General features: G+C 42.2%; 1 protein-coding gene across 3 annotated transcripts in view; it reads left to right on the top strand.

Moving 5' to 3' along the window:
- NKD1 (NKD inhibitor of WNT signaling pathway 1) overlaps window positions 1-25,399 on the top strand; it is a 169,044-nt gene extending 143,645 nt beyond the window's left edge. For all 3 annotated transcript variants that reach the window (XM_019497491.2, XM_006273214.4, XM_019497492.2), the window contains 4 exons: window positions 9,216-9,363; window positions 10,814-10,898; window positions 15,935-16,065; window positions 18,289-25,399. In XM_019497491.2, coding sequence (XP_019353036.1) covers window positions 9,216-9,363; window positions 10,814-10,898; window positions 15,935-16,065; window positions 18,289-18,863 — 939 coding nt within the window. In that variant the 3' untranslated portion in view covers window positions 18,864-25,399. The remainder of the gene's footprint in view (window positions 1-9,215; window positions 9,364-10,813; window positions 10,899-15,934; window positions 16,066-18,288) is intronic.
- The last annotated feature ends 1,989 nt before the right edge of the window (window positions 25,400-27,388 follow it).

The following is a 27,388-nucleotide window of genomic DNA, read 5'->3' as shown; positions in this document are numbered from 1 at the left end:
TGTGGGCACACAAGCAAGTTACTAGGAGATGATTTAGGGTACTTAGTAGCACACCAGCTATTCCATGGTAAGTATTCATGTGCCTGCTTTTACCACAAAACAATTGCAAGGTAGCTTGCTCCCAATAAAAGTGGTGGGAAGTTGCTATGCATTTATCAGGGTGAAGAACCTGCACAGTTACTATAGTTACTGACTATGGTAACTAGGTTGTGTCTCCATACTTTTATTTAATTTACTAGCCATCTCTTCTACAAAGTATATAATCTTAGTAGAAATCTCAGCCCTTCAACAAAAAGGCATTAAAAAATTTTTTTTAATTCCCACCTCCATGGTCCTTATTTTCACAGTGCCAATTAGTGCTGGTTGAAAAAATAATTTTAGAATCAATGTTAAGGTTGTTTCTATTTTTGCAAAACATTCAAAATTTTCCACTTTTGTTTAAATTTCTCCAGTATTTATTATAAAGTAATATTTTCATTACAGTTTGGAAGTAGCTTCACTAAATATTTTGGCAAAAATGTGTAAAACTTTAACAAAATTGGAAAATGCTAAAATTTTAGATAAATTATGAAAAATTTTGGTTTTATAAGGAGAAAATGCATTTTCTTTTATTAAAACATTCTTGTAGAGAAAATTTTGATCTGTTCTAGGTATGTTTTTCTTCAGCTTGTCCAAAAGTTTTGATTTGTATGGCAGGAAACACAGTTTCTTTGGTAAGCAGACTTGCAAAGATGTATGAAGCCCTGAGATTTCTTGAACATGCTTGGTGCTATGCCAGAGAAGGGAAACTGGCTTTTGATTATGAATTTCTTGAGAAGGGACAACCACTGATTTGCTAGACAGCTAGTGGATGGAATTATAAAATAATGTGAACACCTACAGAAAGCTGTCCAAGGAATTTTAAGTTCTGATAATAATCAGCAAGACAGGTTTCAGGATGAGCACAAATTGCCCAGCTATCATGGGCTTATTACTTTAAGATTGAAAATTCACCTTGAAGAAAAATGTTAGGAATGGTTGGAGGACTAGTACAGGCTTTGTAGCATGCATCCTGATGAGCCTAGTGCCAATAATTTGGAAGGGGAGTGAGCCCCACAGTAGCTAAGTAGATCTGCAATAGAGAAAGGACCATGAGAAAGCAGTTTCAGTCACAGTTCAAGGCATGCGTCTTGCTGAAGACTCAGTCTGAGGCTTCATTTCCCATATGGTCATTATCTCAGGAATTTGAGTGATTTCAGGTAGTCATATCTGTGAGTGTGGTACTAGAGAGCAATCAGGATGTAGAAGATGTCTTTTTGTTGGTGGCAATTCGATCAGAAAGTTGCTAAATAACAAGGGAATAAAATTGGTAGATACCAATATACCAGATTTATGGGTGTGTACAGAAATACTCTGTGCATGTTTAACACCACTGTAATTTAGAGCACTTTTTATAGCACTATAAAGTTACAACACTCTTAAACATGAAGTGCAGTGTCGGGGGGGGGGGGGGGGAGGCAGCGTGGCTCTGAGCTTCCCTGCGTTTTCCAAGCTAGGAGGCAGGGGGCACTCTGCAGCCTCCTGGAACTGCAGGAGACCAGTGGAGAAGGTGGAGCTGGGCACAGAGCAGGGGAACAGAGAAGGAAAGGGGGGCCAGCAGAAGTGGGGTAGGGGAGTTAGCAGGGAAGAGGTGCCATTCCATTCCCGGATTCCCCCAGGAAGTGCCCAGCCACTGGGTGATGTGCCAGGCTCCCAGCCACAGCTGGCTCTGTGGTCTGTGGGTGTTTGCTGAGTTCCCCCAACTTCACACATGCCTAGCTGCCATGTTTCCTGACTCATCCAGGATCACAGAGGCCTTTCCCAGCCACACTGTGCCGGGAGGGAGCAGGTTCCCAGCTGGGCAGGATTGCGTGGAGCTAGCACCAATGCTTCTCTCCCGCTTGGGCTGCACAGAGCTGAACCAACCCGCCTCCCCACAGCATTGCCCAGCCCAGAGCCTGTCCCACCTGTAAGCCCTGCTAGGCATCCACCTGCCTTCTGGGGTGGCAGGAGCTCCACAGGGCCTGGGGGACCCCAGCATGGAGCCAGCCCCTCCAGCTGCACCCAAGGGCAGGGATGCACCCTTCCCTTTCCTTCCTACCCTTCCCCAGTCCTGTTTAGCCGGATCACTTCTGTCTCAGTTAGCTGGCGGAAGCAGGGTGGTTTGCTGGCTTTTGCAGACTTGGTGGTGCCAGAGTGCATGAACCAAACTTGCAAAGCCCATGGCAGAATCACCAGAAATTTGACCATGGAACGGAAGTTATTAAAAGCACACTGTAGGTTGCTGAAGTGATGTAAAATACAGCGCTTCAAATGTAATACCTTATTTAGCAATGGTTAATTTAAAGTGCTTTATCCATTTTTATATTCTGTAAAGCTGTGGACTTCTGTTAAGTTAGGGCAATAAAGTGTTTTAAATGGCAAAAAGCACCTTCTGTACACCCTCTATAGGCCCCTAGATAGTCACCAGGAATAAATGAATCCTTTAATTTAAAATGTAGATATTGAAAACGCTGGTGTAACAGTCAAGGCACTTAAGGGAGCCCACCTCTGCCCCAGCCCTGGCAAAATCTGTGGGCAAGGAAGGAGCCCCCCAGGGGGCACTTGCTTGCCTGTACACAAATGCCAGGAGCTTGGGGAATAAGCAGGAGGAACTCATCCTCCTGCTCAATGCAAATAATTATGATGTCATAGGGATAACGGTGACCTGGTGGGACTCCACCCATGACTGGACCACAGGTATAGATGGTTATACCCTGTACAGGAGGGATCGTATAGAGAAAGGGGGCTGGGGTGTAGCTCTCTATGTTAAGGAAAGCTACACGTCCCTGCAAGCCGATATTGGAGACCAGGGTGGACGGCTGGAGACCCTCTGGGTTAAAACCTGTGGGGAACACGGCACAGGGGACACAATGGTGGGAGTCTACTACAGACCTCCCACCCAAAATCCTGAGCTTGACCAGGAGTTTGCCCGGGAACTGGCTGAGGCCGCATGCTCCAGGACCATGGTTGTCATGGGTGACTTCAATTACCTGGACATCTCATGGGAGAAACGCTCAGCAAAATCTGAGCGGTCGCAAAGCTTCCTCTCGTGCGTGGATGACCTCTACCTGACTCAAGAAGTCTATGCGCCAACGAGAGGCAAAGCGCTGCTCGACCTGGTGCTGGCTACTGGGGATGACCTAGTCGGCGACCTAGTGATCGATGGCAAGCTGAGTGACAGCGACCACGAGTTGATCACCTTCATCATCCGCCGAAAAGCTGGCAAGTCAGTCAGCAACACGGAAGTCCTTGACTTCAGGAAAGCTGACTTTGACAAGCTCAGGAGGCTTGTCAGTGAGGCCCTAAGGGACCATGACCACGGAGAGAGGGGAGTTCAAGAAGAGTGGTTGCTCCTCAAGGGAGCGATCCTCAATGCCCAAACTAAGTCTATTCCATCTCGGAGGAAAGGCAGCAAGAGGGCACAGCAGCCCCCCCCTGGCTCTCTAGGGACCTAGCAGACCTCCTGAGGCTAAAAAGAAAGGCCTACAAAGGATGGAGGATGGGAGTCACCTCCAAGGAGGATTATTCTGCACTGGTCCGGTCCTGTAGGGAGCAGACCAGGAAAGCCAAGGCTGCATCTGAACTCCAACTAGCTTTGAGCATCCAGGACAATAAAACGTCCTTTTGCAGATATGTGGGGAGCCGGAGGAAAAGCAGGGGCAACGTTGGACCCCTGCTGAACCAGATGGGGCAACTGACAACTGACGCCCAGGAAAAAGCCAACCTATTAAATAGGTACTTTGCGTCGGTCTTTCATCAGTCCCATGGGACGCCCATGCCTGCTACGGGACAGGGAAGTCTGGGTGAGGGTGATCCCCTGCCCTCCATTGATGCTGACTTCGTGAAGGAACATCTTGAGAAGCTGGATACCTTCAAGTCAGCCGGCCCTGACAATCTTCACCCCAGGGTACTCAAGGAGCTGGCGAGCATCATAGCCCAGCCTCTAGCGCGGATCTTTGAAAACTCTTGGCACTCTGGTGTAGTGCCCGAAGACTGGAAGAAGGCCAACGTGGTGCCTATCTTCAAGAAAGGGAGGAAAGTGGATCCGGCTAACTATAGGCCCATTAGCCTGACTTCTATCCCAGGAAAGATCTTAGAAAAGTTTATTAAAGAGGCCATCCTTAATGGACTGGCCGACGCCAACATCTTAAGGGATAGCCAGCACGGGTTTGTTGCGGGTAGGTCTTGCTTGACCAATCTCATTTCCTTCTACGACCAGGTGACCTATCACCTGGACAAGGGAGAAGAGATTGATGTCATATATCTTGACTTCAAAAAAGCCTTTGACCTGGTTTCCCATAATCACCTCTTAGAGAAACTGGCCAATTGTTGCCTTGGGTCTTCCACGATCCACTGGCTGGAAAACTGGCTCCGGGGTCGGACCCAGAGGATAGTAATTGATGGAAGTCACTCATCGTGACCAGTGGGGTCCCCCAAGGCTCTGTCCTTGGACCCATACTGTTCAACATCTTCATTAATGATGTGGACACTGGAGTCAGAAGTGGACTGGCCAAGTTCGCTGATGACACCAAACTTTGGGGCAAAGCATCCACACCAGAACACAGGCGGGTGATCCAGGCTGACCTGGACAGGCTCAGCAAGTGGGCGGACGAGAATCTGATGGTGTTCAACGCCGATAAATGCAAGGTTCTCCACCTTGGGAAGAAAAACCCGCAGCATCCTTACAGGCTCAGCAGTGCTATGTTGGCTAACACTATGTAAGAAACAGACTTGGGGGTCATCACTGACCACAAGATGAACATGAGCCTGCAGTGCGATGCTGCAGCTAGTAAAGCGACCAAAACGCTGGCTTGCATCCATAGATGCTTCTCAAGCAAATCCCGGGACGTCATTCTCCCCTTGTACTCGGCCTTAGTGAGGCCGCAGCTGGAGTACTGCATCCAGTTTTGAGCTCCACAATTCAAAAAGGATGTGGAGAAGCTTGAGAGAGTCCAGAGAAGAGCCACGCGCATGATCAGAGGTCAGGGAAGCAGACCCTACGATGACAGGCTGAGAGCCCTGGGGCTCTTTAGCCTGGAAAAGCGCAGGCTCAGGGGTGATCTGATGGCCACCTACAAGTTTATCAGGGGTGACCACCAGTATCTGGGGGAACGTTTGTTCACCAGAGCGTCCCAAGGGATGACGACTAGGTCGAATGGTCATAAACTATGACAAGACCGTTTCAGGCTGGACATAAGGAAGAATTTCTTTACTGTCCGATCCCCCAAGGTCTGGAACAGCCTGCCACCAGAGGTGGTTCAAGCGCCTACTTTGAACACCTTCAAGAGCAAACTGGATGCTCATCTTGCTGGGATCCTATGAACCTGGCTGACTTCCTGCCCTTTGGGCAGGGGGCTGGACTCGATGATCTTCCGAGGTCCCTTCCAGCCCTAATGTCTATGAAATCTATGAAACAGCACAAAAATAGTTGTATAAGGGTGATTGTGTGATCCTTGCACAATCAGAAGGGTGCTTTTATTTACTTATGGATAGCAAAGGAGACCATATCCTCTTGGAAAGAATTTGATTTTCTACCTGGGGAGAATCACAAAATACTAAAGCTGCATAATGAAAACCCACAGGTCTAGTGAGGCTTTTGTGCAGTGTGCTTAAATGTCTAGTGGCTGGGCAGGCTAAAACAGTCTGGGATAATCCAAGCCTGTTTGGCTGAGCGAGGCAAAATTTTCTGACATGATGTGTGTGCAGACACATTGCTGGCTGAGAAAGTATGTGTTACACAAGTATTGCAGCTGGCCTGCCTTGACAGGGCCTGCAAGTACTTTTTAAAAAGTTGGCTGAAGTGGTTTGTTGGGAAAGACCCACAAAATGTAGCAAAAGGAAGAAGGGTGACATGTCATGTGGGAGTTGCCCCTAGCCACAACACCAACCAAAAAACCCTATTCAAAAGCTGGGGCAAGCAGTTTGTGGCTTGGGCAAACCCTGCAGGGGTGAGGGGGAGGAGGTGGAATGGTTCAGCAAATAGAGTAGGGGGAGGAGGCGGCTCAGAAGTCTAACCTATTACCTAAAACACCCTGGCTGCTGCTGCCAGGTGCTCTTCCTGCCCTTGCTCTTGTGCTCAAATCATCATCAGCAGCAGTACAGGGTCCGTGCACCAGCTGCAAAAGCAATGCTGTGGAACAGCTCTTGTTGCCAGGGCACAGATTCTGCAGGGGTGGGGTTGACAATTTTGGCAGCCCACCTAAGTTGGTGACTGTGGCTGGTTCTCCTCTCTCCCATGCCTATTCATGCTACTGCATAAGGGTATACTCTGCTGTATTTACGTATTTCAGAGTAAAATGTAGAGCACTTTAACAGCTAGGAAAAATATACGCTGTATCCGAACAAAAGGAAGGAGTTGGGTTGTAGGTGAATGGTTTAGCAATAGCCCTATTGAAACTGGCAGGACTCAGAAAGCTGCCTGTGTTGGCTAATCATGTCGCAGGCAGGGAGAATGCAGTGGGAGAATCCTTGTCGAGGAATGAATAAGACCCCAGATCACCACAGCACTTGAGTACATGCTTAAATCCCATTAAAGTTAAGCATGTGCTCAAGTGCTTTGCTGGATAGGGATGAATTAAATGAAATGGAGCCTATGTGCATAGCATGAGGCCTTCCAGAAGTTAGTTTAGGATGGGATATCCCAAAGGTAGATATCTGTTGTGTATGTTTTTGCCCATTCCTATTAAGCAAAATACTTACAACTCCCCTCCCCATCCCACTCCATCTGTCAGTTGCCACAAAAGGCCTAGCCTGGGACACCTTCTGTCAGGTGCTGCTGTGTCTGTTAAGAAATTTCCAAGTGGTCTGGGTAGATGTCAAAACAGGATGGAAGTGTGAAAGGAAAGGGTTGGTGAAAGAGATTGCATAGCCACCCATCTTATTAAGCAGTCATTCTCTTGCACAGGCTTTCAGACGGAGATTCTTGTCAAGAGGATAGAAACAGGCTCCAATCACACTTGTGGCATACTATAAATAGGGTCATTTAGGTTTTGGGTAAAAAATATTTCTGTGGAAAAAATGGAGAGACTGCCAAATTCTGCTCTGTTTATACCAATGCAAGTGCTTGATCCTACCCTACTGAAGTCAGAGGGAATAGGATCAGATCATAAATCTGGTGTAATTCCATTACATTAAGCAAATGTAGTGAATATAAATAAAGAGCAGAATTTGAATCGGACTGGAAGAGAGTGAGCACTGCATCTAGTGTAATTTGCCTTGGCAATAATTTTAATGTTTCTCTGCATGTTACAGAGAAAGGAATATGACTATTAAGAACAAAATATTCTGTGTGCAGTGAATAATGTCTCACTGTCTCCTATAAAGCTGACTAGATAATGAGGGGTGTATGCTACATCACTTGTTTAAACTGGTGTGTCTGCTGGTGCTCACCTGAGCATGCTGAGCTTTGAGGATACATTTGTTAAGGGCATGAACCCTGTGTGAAGGAAAAATCTTATAGAATTTGAGTTTTTATTGAACTAGTCTCAATCTTCTTCAGTACCAGTTTGTCGTATTTAATACAGCTGATTTAGATAGTTCCTTTTGTGCCCCCTGGCTTCTGGAAGGGATGTAGGTTCTGGGATAGGGTGATGGGACAAAGAAGATGGGCAAAGATCATTTATAAATTGTATATTCAGTGGGATTGTCTCCTATGATTGCAGTGCTTTGGTTCTAGATTGTTGTCCTAGTTAGTCAACTCTGGGAAAAGACTTCCGTTCAAGTAATGAGCCAAGCAACTGATCTCTCACTCATCTTGGCAGAAGCCACGTATAAAGAAGGGCATTTGTATAATATTAAAGGCTGACTGGCTTGGAGCTCTCTTGCTGACTAAATATGAGCTGACTTGCAGCAATGTTAGCTGCTAAAAAGGGGCTATATTCCACCTATATATATATATTAAGCAATCAGGATTCAGTATTCCTCCTGTATGGGACAAAGGAGTTGTATGAATTTGGAAATGCTTTCTTTTGATCAGACCCTATTCAGTAAAGTACTTAAATCTTATTGACTTAAGGGGACTTAAACACATTCTCAAGTGCTTTGCTGAATAGGTGTTGCCTTAAGCTCAAGCTTGAATAAATGTTTTTCTGAACTGGGGTGTTAGAAAGGAACCCTGGCTTTCAAAGTAATTTCTATGCCTAAAATGTTTAAAGCCATAGTTGCATTATGAAATGTTGAAGGGGGTGAGGGGTTAATCCTACCCCTTATGACACTTATGTAGCATTGGAGATGCAAAGCTAATATGAGGAATGTTTTAAGACAGGCCTGAATCTGAACACCACATTGTCAGTATGGCAAACCTTTGAGTAAAGTTCACATCCCATTCTGAACACTGGGGGTCAGTCTCTGAAGTAGGCTGAAGTAGCAGTCTTACAGTTTAAGGAACGTTAGATCCAGTCCCATTTCAGCTCTGAACTTTGCAGTCCTGCCTCGTCTCTTAACCGCATATCTTAAACTCAGCCCAGATTTGTTCTTTGGGATCTATCCCCCATGTATCCAACCAAGAGTGGTAACAGGAAGAAAAACAATTCCCTGAATTTGTGAGGGGTGGTGTGTCTTATATTTTGGGCTTTGTGGAAATGTCTGCTTGCTATGGCTTGGATCATGTGAACTCAATTTTCAGCATCAATAATTATACTTTAGCTACATTTAAGAGAATAGAAAGAAACTGAATATCCCAGACTGCTAATAGGGTGTGCTTGGTTTGGGACAACGTGAATAATCTCTTTTTTTCCCCCTAAAGGTGTTTTGGTCTGGTTTTTCCCATATCATAACCTTTATGATGTTTTATGGCATCCAAGGGTAAAGAATATGAGACACAGAGATCGTGTGCTTGAAATGCTTCTGTGTATCTGTCACCCAAGGTCATAAAATTGCTATGAAGTGTGTGTATCTGTAAGTCCAGTACGAAAATATATTTCTTAAAGATATGCCTGTCTAAGGAACAAGACTGGAATTGTTGAGGCCAAACACTTCTAGCACAGTTAAGTGCTGCATACCATCCATTCCTTATGAATACGGTGAGACTTGAGAGTGTCTCTGCAGCCTACAGATCCATTTTTGGAATGGTTATATTAATAAGTAACAAGGCTATATGTTCTTTACTCATGTTTACCGTATTTTTTCTTTTTGTTTGTGCTTAATCCCAACTGTAGGATATTACCAGCTTGCTTCATACCATCTATGAGGTAGTTGATGCATCAGTAAACCACTCTCCAAGTTCAAGTAAAACTCTGCGAGTGAAGCTTACCGTGGCACCAGATGGCAGTCAGAGGAAAAAGAGTATCCTCTTAAACCATACTGGTAAGGATGTATACTACACTTTTTGAAAAGCTTTCCCTGAAAGGTCCCTCTTTGCATTTGATAGGTAGAAAAACATAAAATTAAATTAAATTGAGACGATTAATTATGGGGATAATTTGGTCCCTATAATGCCCATTTGAGATTTTACCTGTAGAGCTGTCTGCTCTAATTTAGAAGTCTACATTTGAAAATTAAACTTCCCCTCTTTTTTTATTATTTCTGATTTGCAGTAGTTACATGCTATGAGATTTGTGGTTGTACTTAAAATATGCCTGAAGATTAAGGCCTTTTGTACCCTAGGAAGTTGTACTATCTAAACTATATTGGTACAATTAAAGTAGCATGACCACCTGCCTTTCAGTGTTGACACAATTATATTTGTACAAAAGTTCCTTATAGCAATATAGATACTCCAGTACAGGAAGAGAAATAACCACATCACTATAAGGTTCTTTGACAGCTGTACACTAGAGCTTGTACAAGTAAAAAATATATCATTAAAAAGAAACATACTCCTAGCCAAAATCATCAAGACTTGATCAGGTCTTAAGCCAGTTGGAGAAAAGGAGGAACTATATCATCTGTACCTTAAATTCAAATCCTGCGATACATAGAATCTGTTTATCCCTTTCAGTTAGTCAGTATATGCTAGTGAAACATCCCTGGATAATATATGTTGATCAATGTACATGAAAATACTGGGTTAATGACTGTCACCAGTTATACAAGGGTGGCTCTCACAAATTTCAGAGAGATGTGGCTAGTAGAGTCTGTGTGTAATGTGTTTATTCTAACAGCATCATACATTACAGCATTACCAGCACTTGTCTAAATATAAAAGTTGCACCATTTTAACTGTACCAGCATAATCTGATCATAATATTTATTGGTATAATGGTGCCTTATAACAGTATAGCTTATTCCTGTACACAAAAAGGAATAAACTAAATAAACTATGCTGTTACAATGCATACAATACAATCTTCTTATCAGTACAACTCTGTGCAGACTAGGGCTTGTATCAGTTTAACAATTTTGGTTTAAAAAAAACCCAACAAGTCATGCCTTTACTGTAATAGTTATACTTCCTGAAACACCCTTGTAACAGTAGTTTTGAAATAAAGCCATTTTGAGTGCAATGAGGGGGAAACTACACAACAGCAGGGAATGTTAGTTATTGAAGCAGCTGATGAGTGGCAATGATTTTGTTTGGCCATGCCCATTCATTTCTTTACTTTTCTACTAGGGAGCCTAAGTTACTTAGGCCCCAAACTCCCAGTGAAAGTCAATTGCACTTCAACTGCCATGTCACTTTTGAAGAGTTTCCCCATAATGAATTATGAGGCATTGATAGAATGACAGTAATAAGTCTGTATGTATTGCAGTGCATATACCTGACAGAATAAGCACAGCAAGAATGGAATAATAACTTACCTTTTTTGGGGGACAGATTTGCAGAGCTCTAGGCACAGAACTGAGAGCAAAGCCAGTGAGGAACTGAGGGGGTCTGAAAAGAAACAGCGAGCTTCTCTCAGGTAAGTTGGAAGAACTCCTTTCTCATCTGCGAAAAGGTAGCCACCCTCAAGAGGCTGGAGATACTATTTTTTTTTTAATATAGGAATTATGGGGGTTGTCACTTTGGAATGCACAGCACAAATTCATTGATAGCCAATGTCCTGATACTAATGCCAGTATTTATATCCAAGGAAGCTGAGGAAACTAGCAGTAGGTAGCCATACATGCTTCCTTTTTCCTTTCATTATTTTGAGAACTTTTTGGATAGTTTGTGCAAGTACTCTACTTTGAAAAGGACCAAGAGAGACCCATCCTTCTCTTACTATAGTTTGTTCTCTTTCATCGCCAACAAAATCAACCAGGTCACCAAGGAGAAACATCCAACTTCCATTTACCCAAGGAACCAGTGCAGAGTTTTTTACTATGCAGCAGGATAGTACTTGTATTTACAAGTACTATCCTGTTGCAGAGTAAATTAATTTATTCCAGCCTAATAGCGGTGCACATGTAGATGCATGATGTTTACTGCGCAGCTAATTAGTCAGCTGTGCAGTAAACGTCTTGTGTAGACATGCCCAGTGTCTAGTAAGGATAAGGTAATTTACTCCACTTTCAAAGGACAAGGAGTATCTACACAAGGAATACTATGTGCACTGTAAATTCATAACTTAGTTTACTACCTCAGTAGTTTCCCTATATAAACAAAGGCCAGAGCCCAACTCACTGTGCCCCCAAGCTGCCAGAAACCATTCCTCCTACTTACCACAGAATCTCTCCCCTTGGACTTTCTGAAAATCAGTCAGTTACCAGATGACATCAATCTGAAAATTAGGGTGTTTCCTATTGGTTAATGCATTTATAGTAAATCTTCAAGGAAAATTAGGTTACTTTCTATTTAGTCTTGGAATGCCCTTCACCACTTGGAAAAAACCTCTATATATTGTTTTTCTATGGATTCCTGCTGGTGACTCAAAATGCATCTATTTCCAATAAAGTACAGACACAGTAGTTTCTTTTATGCACAGCTGCAGGTACAGTTGCAGTCTTTTAGAGATTAGATAAAACAGGCCTATTTGAAGTTTCTCCCTGAAGGAATGTATAATATTATTTTGGATGCTAGTCTAGAATAGGCGTTGCTCCTCTGAAGATGTCTAGTCATGTCAATGGCAAGGTTAGCAAAGATAAGCATAGATTTGCCCCATTATCAAGCCTTCCATCTGCCTTATAGGTGCATGCTATGCTGAATTGCAGAATACATGATAGCCATTTGGGATATATCAGTTAAAACCAGATTTCTTAAAGTATCTTGTTTTTCATTGGATTAACAGCAAAAAATGCACTTTTCACAGTTCAGTTTATACTGTTCAATTGGTTAGTAAAATACCCTCCCCCCCCTCCCCAATTTAGGTATCTCCCAATTTGTATCCACTGCTAGAGAGATCATTTCTCTATTCAGTGTCTATTTGGTTTAAACTGGGATTTCATTTTTCAGGCTGGGGAAGTGGGAAACACCACAGCAATGACGTTTAAACCATTTCTTCAAGTGCAATTAAAAAAATTTTCTAGCTTTGTGTTTTCTCAGCTTTAGAAGTATTTGTCTGGGGAAAATAGCTCAGCAAATATACCAGCAGGCGGAGCATTCACTTTCACTTAAAAAAAAAAAAAGCAGCTGTGCCCTCTTTCTTCAGTCCGATCACAAATACTTGTAAGGTATGACTTCTGTCCAGAACGGTACACCCAGATTCAGAGAGGGCAGAATTATAAGACAGGAACTAATTCGATCTCTTTACCTGAAACTCTATATAGGCTTTTTATAACAGGAGGATTTTCTGTGGCTTGGTGAACGGTTACTTACAGAGTAACAGCTATGCAGTTCAGGATTTACGTCCTCTTTTTGCATCTAGTACTGTTTGCTTCATAATTTATATGTGTTTGCATGAACAGCATTCTTAGATGATAGAGGATACTCATTTCTCTCATTTGAAACCCACAGTTATAGTTGCCCTCAACTGAGGGGAAGATTCTTACTTCTGTTGCCATTTTGCCTCTGCCACAGGGTGACAGATGGTCCCTAGGTTCCTTTGCTGTTGGGCACATGTTAGAACTTTCCTAAGGATTTCTAATTTGCACCCAAATTAGTTAAGCCTTCTCAGAGGTCCATAGTAGAGTGCCTGATTGTCCCCTTTTGGTGCTGCATCTAGCCAAATGTGGACATTTGTATCTTTAAAAGAAATAAGTCCCACATTTCTCTGCACCAAAGCCAAATTTTAATCTGGTGAGTATCCTATAATCTCATCTGTGGCATTGTGGGGGTTCCTTTGAGAACAACAATGACATATTGCAATCTCTTAAAGATTTTAAGTAAGGTTCCTTCTTTCTTCGTGTTCTTGTGATAACATATTTAGCAGAATTCACAGATTCGTTGGAATCTGTCAAACCACGCCTTGAGTGTTTCTGCTATGGCCTTGTACTTGCAACCTCTGAGCTATCAACCATTTGCCTTAGCACCTCTGCCCCCCGCCCCCCCCAAGTAATGTTTAATTTAATATTCAGAATGAAGTTATTAGGGATATTTCTACCCCTAATGTGGGAAGAGTATTCAGGAGGGAGGGATTTTTCATCCTTTAGCCACAGTCTTAGAGTTTCCACATGTAGTGCTAATGCGAACATCCAGATTTATGGCTGGTTTACCCAGCAGATGCCTTATGCTGTTGATAAAATCGATGGTGAGAAGAGCAGTGGCAGGCAACTTTATGATTTGGAGTGTTTTATTTCCTTCCCATTACTCTAGCTGTTTATACTTGTACCAGGCCTCAAAACATCTTTCATTTATAGAAAGACACTGTCCTTTGGAACATACAGGCTTTTTTCATGCTGACCTGCTTAAGTAACTTAGCTTTGACTCATGTAAATGAACTGTTCTCTTTGACTGTGACTTTCAGGAAATATCCTTTGCGGTTTCCTGACCTACACGTTCTCACATGTATCTCCTGACCCATTCTATCCCGGCCTGACCCTCCTCATAATGACATTCCAGCCTGAGAATTTAGAAAAAGGTTTCACATACTATTCAAAAACACAAGCAGGCATCTTTTATAAAAACATATATTCTTACACCCTGCAGAAGATTCAGATCAGGTGTTTGATGCCTGAATCTTTCCATGTGTATGCAAAGGAGCAGTCTGGGCACAGCTGACAGAAGCCATGGTGTTCAGAAATACTTGAGTTTTCTTTGGTAGTGGAGCTCATTTCTCATCAATGTATAATTGCTTCTCTGTGTATATTTGCATTGTTGCATGCTAGAAAGCTTTTAGAATGTGGGCCTGTGGAGGGACTAACATGGTGTTTCTTCAGGGTCTCAATTCATTTACGGTACCAGAAAAAAAATGGTATGCAGTTCAGTTTTGGACAAACACTGCTGTAATCAATCCTGTTTAATTATGCTGGATCAGAAACGGTTATGCCTGCGCTATATGAACCTTTCAGTGTCTTCTGTGCATGCAGTGCTCACTTATTGACTGCCATAGGCAAATCAGCAGCACTCCATGGTCCTCTGTATGCTAGCAGTAGCCCATGAAGTGCTTTTTGAATTGCATGCCTATGAGCTGAACTGCCATAATTGTAAAATTCGACCCAGATACATATGAGGTACATATGAGATGTGGGCCACTATCAAGGGGGGGGGCTTCCTCCTCCAGCTCTTTTGGATGTCCAAGTGCAGTGTCTTTTACTTCAAGTGCACGGGTGGCTGAAGAACTGGGTTCAAGGCCTTCAAAGGTTTCCTGCTTCCCTGGCAAGCAGCATCACATTCATAAGTATTTGCATATATCAAAGCAGCGTAAACGTAATCTCCCAAATGCAAGTGACACCCTGCAATAGAATAAATCTGGGGATTTTTATCAAGGAAAGTATATATTTTCAGTAGATCCCTAACAGCATACCAGTGTCACATAGGGCTCAGTTCTGCAAGAGAACAAGACACTCATGTGACAATTCAGCAAAGCACAATGTACTTGACTTCAGTGCAATTACTTTCATGCCGAAAAAGAGGCAGACTGAGATCTGAATGCCTGGCATCATCCAGGAATGAGTCCTTATTTTGGAACTAGCTTGAAATGCGAAGCCAAGTTGTGGACTCACCTTAAATTAGTGAGGTTGAATTGGGTACAGAAGAGTGCAGAATCCACTCCATGCTTTCAGGGATGGCAGTGTCCTGGTGAATAATAGTCCATGATATAATTTTAAAATTTTGTATTTTCCTCATCTTATTTGCTATTCTGGAAAAATTGGTCTTAGTTATAAACATCTGTTTATTGGATGTGGTAAATTTAAACTGCTCAGCATTATTGGCTACAATACTGTAAGCTCGTAAGTGTGTGTGCATGTGCATGTTTGCTCATAAATGAGTGGTATTTCAGATATTCATTCTCAGGAAATAGTTCTGCTATAAATAAAATAGCAAAGCTGAGCAGGAAAAGGAGTCAGGATTATGAAGCCCAGAGTTGATCTGACCTTATTAGATGTATTTTGGCAAACAGTAGTTATCTCAGATTTTTCCACTGACACCTTTTTGCCCAGTTTCCTTTAGTAAATCCACCTGTGCTGCTGTTTACTTCCCTGAAGCAGAACCACACCGACATTTAGGCCATTTAACAACAAGCTCAGCTGAGCTCAGTTCTTCCCTGTAGAGCTGAGAACAGCCAAATCAGCTGGCAGACTTTTCCTGACATGGCGTGATTAGAGAATGTACTGAATGGTTTGGCCAGCTACAGATTGCAGTAAACTCTCAAAGATTTTGTATTTGTGTTTGTGTGCATTATGCAAATCCAAAAGCATCCCTTGCTCTACAAAACCAGGGGGGCAATTCATGAGAGGAAAGAGCAGTTAGTCCAGGCCCTTCTCAAATACAGACAACCAGGTGTTAAATGTCTTTGCAAGTGAGACCTATCAGTTCAAGGTGCTTATTGGCTTTACCAACCCATTAGCTTGGGTTTGAAAATGGTGGGGGAACCGATTTGCAAGCTTGCTGAACTTTAATTATTTTTCCCATTCACAGATATCATTACAGTGACAACAATCCTGAGCAGAGTGGCTGCTACCGCCATTGTGTTGATGAGAACATTGAAAGGAGAAACCACTATTTGGATCTTGCAGGAATAGAAAATTATACATCAAAATTTGGGCCAGGTAACTGTTTAGTAATTTTTATGTTTCAAGCATGTTGTGTCCAGTCCTCCTTCAGCTGCACAGTCCAAATTGGGCACTTACTTGGAATCTTGAAATGACCGTGTTGGCTGACTGATCTATAGCTATTTAGTGGTGATGGACCAACTTGTACAGTGTTCAGACGCAGGTTGCTAGATGGTAAGAATCAAGGCTGGGCTTTGATTGGTTAAGGCCAGGTTTAAGTTGCAACCTGAAAATGTTTTTTTTTGGATCTAATCCAGAACAAAAACCAATGGTGAGTTCATACAAAAGGACTTGATGTCCCTCCCAAAATTCAAAGGGTTTAGACTGTGTATTTGCCATGTTTCTAAGTCAATAATTCCCAAAAGGCATGTTGGGGCACATTAGTGTGCTGTGAGAGCGACAGAAGCGTGCCCTGGGATTTCCCTGGGTGAGGATCTCCTCCTGTGTTTGGCACCGTGTGCCTACCCCAGCTTCCCCAAGGGCGCTTGCAGCTGCTTCCCTGGGGACTACTGCTACTTCTGCATTCCCCAACCCTTCCCTTCCACCAGACAGCCCCTGTGCCAAATACACTCACTTCCCCACCATCCCCACAATCACAGCTGTGTGCTTTCCTATGAACTTAGACCAGGTGTGGGCAAAATACAGCCTGTGAGCTGGATTTGGCCTGTGGAGGCTCTTTGTCCATCCCACTGCCTGTCCCTAGGTCCCACCTGGCCCAGGCACCATCCGGCCGTGGCATGTCCTGCTGCTCCTTGGGCACGCAGTGGGGCTGAAGTGACTCTGTGGCTGGACTGCCTTTCTAGGTAGCTCAGGCAGTGGTGGCTCCTTCTGGCTGCTGCAGCTGCTGGCCCCAGCCCCACGGTATCGCTGGGGACCCAAGCACACAGTCCTGACCTGACTTGCCCCGTGCCTACTCTGAACTCTCCTGCGCTGAGCAGCAGCAGCAGCCAGGCAGAAACTTGCTCAGCATTGAGAATAAGCGGCCTCTTCCCTCTTGCCGCGGCTGGGCCATTTGTGCTGCAACTGCCCAGAGCCCATGCTGGGCTGCCCTGCGTCTCTGCCAGTGTAACTGCTGCCTCCAGGCTGCCCAGCAGCCGGTTTTCCCCCACACTGAGCAACAGATTCTGCCTGGCTGCTGCTGAGCCTGGGCAAGTGAGTCTGGAGCAGGCACAGGGTAGGCCACGTTGGGGCTGTGCACTTGTGTCCCCACTGGTACTGTGGGGCTGACGCCAGTGGCCCTAGCAGCTGGAAGGAGCCACCACTGCCTGGGCTGCCTAGAAAGACCATCCAGCTACGGAGCTACCCCAGCCCCACTGCATGCCTGGGGGACAGCAGGATATGCTATGGGTGGCCAGGGCTGTGTGTGTGGGTTTTGGCTGATCTGCTTCTGTGGGGGTGAGTCCAGAGTGGGCGTGGGGCAGGGCTGGGCTTGTGTGCTGTTGGCGGTGGTGGGGAGGTGCCACAGGGCACACGGGCCTCAGGCTGTTGCAGAGCAGGGGTGGGTGGTGACTGGCTCAGTGCATGTGGGGAGCTTCTATGCACACCCCACCATACCCACAAACCTTTTCTTGCAAACCACACCCTCCTCCACACACAATAACACACCCCACAAACACTGCACCCCCCCACACCTCTCCCCCCTGCCCCCTCCCCTGCACACACATGGAGCCTCTGGGTGGAGCCCCGCTCACTGCTATGTATACACACCTCAGCACACACCCACTCATACCTCCCCTACACACCCCATACTCAGTGTTCTTTTTTAACACTGTTGTGCTTTTGTTTGGCAGGAGAATGGAGCATGCATGTTTTGAGGGGGAAAAGTGTGCGTGCGTGCGTGCGTGCACATGCACCCCTTTTCAGGTGTAAGAGTAAAGTGTGCCACCAGTCTTAAACTGGAAAAAAGTGAGCCCCACATATCAAAAGTTTGGAAGACACTGCTCTAAGTGTTACAGTTCCAAGTGCTTGTTTTGGTGTACTGTAGTTTGATGGCCAAAAACCAGAATTTTTCAGAATAGAATAAAAGCTTTTAAAAAATATATACCTTATAGTTTAGTATTTAATAACAAGAATTATTAAACATTTTAAACATCTATAGCTATAATTGCATTTGGTTCTTGAGGAGAATTCCACTCTGCTGATAGATCTAACCCTGCCAAGTACATGCTACTAATTAAAACTTTGAAATCTGAGATGCCTAACTCTGTTTTTATTTCCTAGGATCTCCTCCAGCAGCTCAAAAACAAGACCCACCAAGCAGAGTTGCAAATCAAACTAGATCCCGCTCTCATGAACCTGAAACCTTCCATGCCCACCATAGGAAATCTCAAGTAGTGGACCCCAGTCACATCAATTTGGCTGATACTTCATATGCCAAGATTGCGGAAATACAACAGAGGCTGCGGAATCAAGACTCAAACAAGCACTTTGTTAGGTCACCCAAGGTTCTGACCAAAAATGTAGCCTCTGTCCACCCTGGAAGGGTTGTAAGGAATAAACCTCTTCAAGGGGTATCCATACCATTGGCTTCCCCAACCACACGGGTAGGCCAGAATCTTCCTTATCTCCCCATGCAGTCTCAGCCGGCCTACAAGAAACACAAGCAGCGAGCAAAGGAGAATCATCAAATGTGCAAAACCTTCCAGTCTCCAGGGACAGTTGTAGAAAAAGAACATGTGAGAGACCTGCCTACTGTCATTTTATATGAAGGTCAAGTTGGACAAATGATACAGAGACATGAACATCACCACCATCATGAGCATCACCATCATTACCATCATTTCTACCAAACATAAAGCAGATCCCTCCAACATCCTCTAGAATCATCCCATATGAAGGAAACATGTTCCTCTGACGTCAGACTAAGGCATTACTCTAATTAATACTATTGTTACTCCATTAATATTCAGCTAGCATATATTTTAGAAATTATACGAAACTCTCGAACCTTACACTATTTATATGTTGTGGAACTGCATAGCTTACTTAAGAACTTGTGGATTGATTTTGTGTGTGTGTGTGTGTGTGTGTGTGTGTGTGTGTGCGTGTGTTTTTAAAGTGGCTTGTAAAACAGCAAACAGCCATATCTTTTTGAGCTGTGATTTAATGCAGGTCGTCAACGCACTTCCTTTACAAGTACTTCCTTCATTGTATTAGAAAAGATACTTCAAACAGCGTTGCAGACATCTAGGTTACCAGTCTGCTGTATGTTGGCTGATTGCACGCAAGCCTTTTATCAGGGGAGCAATGTTCGAAGGTTTGGACTCCAGAAATACTCAGAATAACAGAGAATACAAACAGCTGCTACCTCTAGTATTATTCAGATTTTATTTTCTTTTTATTGATTGTAATGTGCTACAGAGGGGTTTTAATATACTGCATTCATGTAGCCTGTTTGTGTTGGACTTTCACATCCTTTCAAGCTATCTTAATATTATTATAAGGAAATACTAGCGATATTTGTCAACAGAGCTACATTTTAGAACTTGTACTTTATTTTTTGAGGTTCTTTACTGACACAAGTACAGTCTGTTAGATACTGGGTAATATATTTAAATATACTTTTTTTTTCTTTTACTTTTACTCTCTGTTCTGCTTTGGAAAACCAATGGGGAGGAAAGAAAAGAGGAATATGTAAAATGGGGTTTTTCAAAACCATCACTAAACTTTAGTGCTTGGGCCATAACTAATATTCATGGTTTGTTTTGGGTTGGGGTGGGAGGCGTGGTTAAATTAGCAATTCTTTGTTTTGAGAGAGAATTGGGGGGAAATATACTTTCTCACTTTAAATGTTGGCAAATATATATAAAATATAAATATATAAATATACACACTCTCAGGTACATTTTCTTGTGTTTTAGAAATCTGTGGTTTTAATATTAACATTATAATTTTTTTTCTTATGACAGTGACTTTTTAGCTATGTTATAAAACACATACCCCATGGCATTTTCTTGGGTACCTACAGTTTGTTTCCCCGGCACCAACTGCTTTGTTCAACTCCCTTTTTAAAGACAATTCAGTACATGAAAAACACTGCTCTCAGTCATTCTGGCCTCTTCCACTTTTTTCATATCAAAGGGCTTCCATTCCATAGAGTGAGACAAGATCTACTAAGATCTTATTGGCTGCTGAGACATTAGAAGGTCAAAACAAATGGGAAAAATGAGAAGAAAAAGTCAGTACAATTGGGTTTTGTTTTCTATGGAGCCCAAATTTATAATATGTTCAGAGTCAGGTTTTGTACAGAATGCTATTTTGTAAGTGGAAATGACTGATAAACAACTGCTCCATTGCTTGGAACTTAAACATAGAGTTCTGCTCACATAAAATGTAATTGTTCTATCAGACATACTTGCTTTTGGTTTTAGTTTCTTCTAATTATATGTTTTTTGTCTATAGTATATATATATTGTGAAATGTAACTATCCCACATTTTTATGGGCCCTTTATGAGTAGGGCATGTTTTTTTACCAGTTAGAGTCTTGATTGGTCTAAGATGGGAGATTTTCCTACTTTTGAGCATAGAAACTCTTAGAAGGTGGCTGGCCTATCTAAGGACAAAGAGATATCAATGTTTAAAGAAAAGAAAGCTGAAAGTCTTGCCAACTTGTGGAACTGGGTGGAATCACTGCTTCTTGGTAATTAGTTCCATCTCATGTCTCCCGAAATCAGCAACTGTTTAGACTTATTGTCCCTTTTAAAAATCTGGTTTATTTTATTTTTTTTAGCTGTCAGCATTGTGTTCTGTTAAATCTAGCAAAATGTTTTAAAGTGTGTTTGATCTGTGTGACAACTATACTGTTCTGTTTATTTTTTAAATTCCTAAAGTCCAAAAATATTTATATGCAGAATATTCTGTATTGAAAATATGAAAAGGCCACAAATTTGGTTAGTTACCACTGAGTTGTTCTAGTCTAAGCCTATTTTGCTGCTTGTGTATCATTCTTTTTCAATGTATATATAATTATTGACTGCAAAAAAAAAAAGGCATTTACATGTCTAGTAGAAGGAATAAGCTTATTTATATTATAGTGTTAACAAAGTCTGATGTATTCAAGTGACTTATGTTATACCGCATGCAAACACACGAGTGTACATTCCATCTGAGAAGGGATGCCATGCTATTTTTTCTGAAATGCACACAATGCTGTTCTCTTTTCAGTAGAGTATTTGCCAGAATTCTGCCATTTTAGTTTTTTTTCCTTTACACAAATCATTCCTGGGTGAAAACATGTAAACCTAGGAAATACTCAACATGTGTTCCAATCGTGTGCCAGTTCTCTGAGGGGAGAGAATGTAGAATGGGACATACATACTCTAAAATGCAAAGATACTCTGCCAGAAAAGATAACAGCAAAACAAAACTTGGAGGCAAGTGGGCTTTTGAGCTGTTGTATTACATTGAACATAAGTCACAACTTTGAGCTTGTTTTTTTTCCTGAGATCCAAAAGACAAATTTTATCTGGTTTGGATTCTGTGAAATACATATTTGAATGTTAATAACATGGCATCCCCACACTACCAACTTTACACTAGCCATGTACGAGCAGACAGTATTCTGATACTGTGTTGCATTTGTGTTATGTGCATTAAGTGTGAATAACTGCTCATATAGCACAGTTTTTTTTCACAAAACCCTAAGTTCCATAACTTTTAAAATGTTTGCTTTTCAGTATTTTGTATAGTAAATATAGATGGTTTTGACTAAATGCTTTATTTATTTAATAGCAAAAACTGTGCCAAGAGAAACCCCTGTTAATTAAAGTTTTACTAGTTCAGAAAGTATATTTCCTTTTTTTGTTGTGGATTTCAGGGGCATATTGCAATTGCTGTCAGTGCTTACAGATCAAGGGATCACACTGATGGAAGAATTCCCATTAACTTAATGGGAAAGGGTCAGGCCATTGAGAAGAGAGTGTGCTTTGATTTTATATTTGAAGTGTTAAGCCTCAAGGCTCAAGGCTCTCATCTGCTACCAGATCTCTGCAGATTATTGATTATTCATTTTACCGATTATTCCAAAAATTAAAAAATAGGATGCGTTTCAACTTGACCCCAAACAAGCATTTTTCAGAATTTATGGGAAATCCAGAAGTTGAAAGGAATTCTTTCCTGTGAAACGGGACATTTCGTTCCACTCATAATAAAGTGTTTTCTTTCAGATTGGAGCATTTTTTTAAAGTTTTATATGTTTAAAAATAATATTGAAAGAAATTTTGAAGCAAAAATTCTTTCAGGTCAAAAACTGAAACAGTATCATCTTGATAATGTCAAAATACTTTGCCTTTTTCTAATTTTTCAGAATACTCAAACAATTCAGAGGATCTGAGATGAATTCTTGCCTTGTTTCATTGTCACCCAGTATCCATTTTTTTGATGGGAAAAGGTGGGGTGGAAAAGTTCCCTCAGCTCTGCCCGGGGAGTGCAAAGTCTGGAAATAAAGAGCCTCAGAGCTCTTGTTGGTATTTTGTGGCTGCTTTATAAAAAGCAAATCAGTCCGAGGACACAGCAAGGCTAATATCTTCATCCAGTGGTGCCCATTGACTTCAGTGGGATCATGTTTTCTCTCCAGGAGTATGGTATTGGAATCTATGCCATGGTCAGACAGATGTTTTAAATATCTGCTTCTTTGCTGCTTCTGTTTGATGGCTTTGGGCATGATTAATCATTTTTAATTTCAGCTCTTGGAAATTATATTGCCAGCTTTATTAAAAAATACTAATTGTGCTTTGTACTTTATTAGAATATTTCATCAGAGAATCTCATGGCACTTGTCTAAACAAGACTTACAATCTCTACACATCCTCCAGTCACTGTAGCAAATAATATGGCCCAGTTCAGCCCTCAGATGCTTATGTATGGCTCCACTGGCATGATAGCAGAGTGGACCCATTAAGGAAATGTTAACTAGAGAGCTACATAATTATTTTATCTCTGGCATCATTAGCCTCACTACTGTAATGATCAGGAGCATATTTACAGCAGTATTCTCATGGAAAAGAATTTCTGAAGAACACAAGAATTTATGGTAATTTCAAAAATGTCCCCTGTCAAAAATTACATGTTGTATGTTACACAGTGTAGACCACCAGACAATAATTTGATAGCAATTTACTATTAAAAGACAGCCAACCCTCATATTCAAGAACTTACCTTTTGCTTCATGAACACACACACACAAATAAATGACTCTTATTCTCCATATGACCTCATGTACCCCAATTGCTACAAGAGATATTTCATCCTATATTCCAACAAATCAGAAAGTAGCATCATTGTGGTCTCACCTACAATGAAAAAATGCATTATGTAACATGATCTGAAACATGATTTTGCCTGTAGTGCAGACAAACATATTCATTTGAAGATATATGCACTGGTCTTAAGTAACCTATGTTCTCTAGAATTAAACAAAATGTGAAAACATGTTTCAAGTCATACTTAACATTGTGCTAGCTAGCACTCATTCTAATGTGCAATATTCCATTATAGACACAGCCAGGGAGGTCAGTTATGTGTATGACCCTTTGTGCTTATGCAGTTATTGTTAGAAAAATTGACCACATATTCTGCAAGGCCTATTTTATTGAAGAGTAAATAAAAGCAACACAAGGGAAAATCAAATGAAATCTTCTTTCTAAATGGTTTGGATTAGATTTCTGTCTTCTGTTGCTACTGGCCTCAGTACTGGGCCTTGATTTAGCACATGATGATTATTTGAGTGCTGTTGAGCTGATATAACTTGGTAATGGTATTTTTACGTTTTTGCCTTTTATACAAGTTTTAGGTGCTCAGAGAGTCAAAACGAAACGCCAGGCTGGACACCAGATAAGTAGAATAACATTGAATTAATTATGAAGTAGACATTACATAGTATCACATATGCAGTTTGGATCATGCTTATTAAATAATATTGTTGTCAATCACACTCTAATCTACTTATATATTTCCAGCTAATTCATTCCCATTGAACTAAATAATGGAGATTATATGACTTAGATATTTTTCATTTTTTTGTTTTTGAGTAGAAGGGATTTAAGGGATACTTGATTATTGTGAGGGTTAGAGCTAGGAAGAGAAAATGGGAAGAGGTTGATAGCAAAATTTTAGAGACAAGGGTAGAGGGTGGAAAAAAGACAGCTAAGAGACAGAAAAGGAAATGCTATCTGAAGAAAGAGAATCATGTCTGTAGCATTGTTTGACCCTCTTATAATACAATATGTTGGGTTCATAATATAATTAATAATACCCAGCGTTTAGAAGGAGCTTTTCATTAGTAGAACTTAAAACATTTGATGAAGGAGGTCAATATTCTTCATACGCGATTTATATATGAAGTAATTTGCATGAGGCTACCCACTGGCAAGCCAGGGACGGAGACAGAAATAGACTCCTGACTTCCAAACCAATGCCTGATTTATCATGGGTTCTTTTAGCAGAGGATGCATCTCGGTAAGTCTGTTGCAATATTTTTAAAGAAAACTTCCTGAGTAGCAGCTGCAGTACCAGCTAAGCTGCTTAGGAAGAGAATAGTGCACATCATCAAACAACAGTGGGGGTTGGACTTGGCTGGGCTCTGCTGAAGGCTTACGTGTCTATTCTGAAGTGCTAAGCACTAGCTGTTACTTTTGCAGTAGGAGGATTTTAGTACCTCCAGTGAGTGTATTCATAATCTTGGAATTATAGGAAACACCAAATCAGACCAGTGGCCTGTCTACCCTGCTATCCTATCTCTGACAGTAGAAAGTACCAGGTGTTTCAGAACATACAAGAACAGTGGTATGGGGTTGGCAATGGCAAGCATTCATGTAACTGTTATCAGGCACTGGATAATTCTATAAACTGTGATGTGCATCGTGCAACATGCTAGTGAAGTGTGTATTGTATCTCTTCTCTAGTCTATACAGATGAGAGCAATCTCCTACTACTGGTAGTTGATAGGCATACTGTTTTGGCTGAGCAGTAGAAGCCTGTGCTTTGATGTTGACAGTCCTGGGTTCAGGCAATGGTAGTTGTGGGCACTATTGTATTTGTCTTTCCCATGTTTCTATTAATAAAAATACACTATATTAAATCTTGGTGATTTTTTTTTTTTAAGCAATACCAAAGTAGGCAATTTGGGGCCAAATTTGTTTTCAACCGCACATGTGTAGCTACTGGGAATTAGAAGAAATTCATGAATGCCTCAAGGCAAAATCTGGTCCTTCCAATGCAGCTTATACAAGCCTCAATATTGTCTTGTACCAATTTCAGATAAATATTTGATAAGCTCTTTTTTATGGTTTACAAATTTAAAATGGCAAATAAAACTTTGTAGATTAAAACTTATGTTGGAGCCTGTATTTTCTCTACTCCTGACAGTGTTTTTTCCATGGTGTTTGCAAAGTGAAGTTGGAGTGGGTGTTTATAGTTCTGCAAACGCTTGTTCACGGGATAGGATTGTTGATAGATAAAGTGCCACTTGAGCTTGTTAACAGCCAGACTTGACATGCTAGTTCAAGCAAGATAAATGGTAAAATGCCAGCGTGATTAACTCGAAGGTAGAAAATTGGCTAGCGTGGTTAGTCATAGGTCCTATGCATTATATTTGTCCACCCTAGGTACGGATACCCATTGCCATGGTAGCTGAGAGCTATTTAGTTCATCAGGTCTGAAAAATACTTAATTAGGTAAGCCATTTAGTCTTGAAACACAGAACATTACTGAACTTTGAAAGTTCCACTAGGAATTGGGTCTATGAAAACTAGCATTTAAGACTTGAGGCAAATTAACCCCTCCCCATACTAGATACATAGGACAACAAAAGCTTGATAAAATGGACCCAGGATTTCTAGTGCCACAAAAAGTGATTAGGAAGCAGAAACAATAGGGTGGGGTGCTTCACATTCTTGCTAACTACGAGTCTTCGTTGCAAAATTAACAGGGCATCTGTTATTGTAATAGAGAATATATGACTAGCAGACTAGCAACATAATCCTGCTGTAGTACTGCTGGTGGGACCACCTCTACCAGCAAAGCAGTGATTATGAACTTGGCTGTCACTGTGTGTACTCTCTGCACAGTTATAAAAATGCTGGTTACAAATCTTAGTTGCACCACGGAAGATTATGTTCTGTGATTCATTTTTTGGAAACTGGTGTGTGTGATTGTGAAATTCTTCTGTTGCCTTTCTGCTACATTAATGATGTCCTGGTGACAGACTTGTTAAGCAAGGGGTCCCTTGTGAATAAAAAATACTTTTGCACTCTGCTCAGTGAAAATCTGAAGCCAGCTGTTTGAAGCAGGTATTGTAGAAAGTTCTCCTCTACAACAATGTTGCCTGCGTACTGCTTTCATGACCACAGAAACCAGTGAAAACCTGGGATTTGAGACCCTTCCTCAACCCTAGTACAGCCCTGACTTTATTCTATGTGACTTTCACCTGCTTGGTCCTCTAAAGTAGGGGTGTTAAATTCACCTTGTGCTCTGGGCAGAATCTAAACTGTGGGGCTCCTTGTGGACCATATGCAGAGCAGGGACTCTGCTGCACTGGTGGTAGCTCCTGCTTCATTTCCGTACAGAAGTATGCAGCAGTGGCAGCTCCAGCTTCAACCTGGAGCACATAGCAGCTGACTCCTGCTCTTGCAGTGGCTGCTAGAGGCTTCTTTCTCTTCTTTCTAGCTAGCATTCAAGAGAGTCCCATTTTAACTCTCTCACAGCCGCTGCTAAACTGGTAGAAGGTTTGGCTGCTCAGCAATTCAGCAGCAGCTGTGATGGGGTGAAAGCTTGAGCTTTTGCCTGAAGAAGCTACTAAGCTGGCTGAGAGGGGATGAGCTGCTCCATGTGGTGAGCTTTTGGCTATGATTATGGAAAAATCTGTTTGACTTCATTTGATTTTTCTCAAACCAAATACATATCTTATTTGGAGGCACGTGATTTGTGAAAAAATCTGTCCTGTGCCCAGAGCTGACCCTAGGGGCCCAGGGCAAATCGGCCCAGGGCGGGGGCCCCTTTAACAATGCGCAGGGCCGTGGGACCCCTGCAAAGGCAGGACACAGCAGTGCCGTAGCAATGAAATTTGGTGTCTGGGGCCAAGTAGATCCCACGTGCCCCAGACAAGCCTCTCTTCAGCAGATACAAAGCCGGGGGGGCGGAGGGAGGGGGTTGAGCAACCAGATGCTTCTTCTGTGGTGCGGGGCTGAGCCACCTGCTCTAGACGGGCCCCACGAGAGGGACTGCGGCTGCTTCACCTGGCTTCATGGGGCCCCCCAAAGCACAGGGCCCGGGGCGGTCACCCCGATTTGCCCTACCCAAGGGACAGCTCTGCCTGTGCTAAAT

The sequence above is a fragment of the Alligator mississippiensis genome, chromosome 10 (genome assembly GCF_030867095.1).
Source record: "Alligator mississippiensis isolate rAllMis1 chromosome 10, rAllMis1, whole genome shotgun sequence".
Taxonomy (NCBI): domain Eukaryota; kingdom Metazoa; phylum Chordata; order Crocodylia; family Alligatoridae; genus Alligator; species Alligator mississippiensis.
This window is presented reverse-complemented; position numbering and strand designations above follow the sequence as displayed.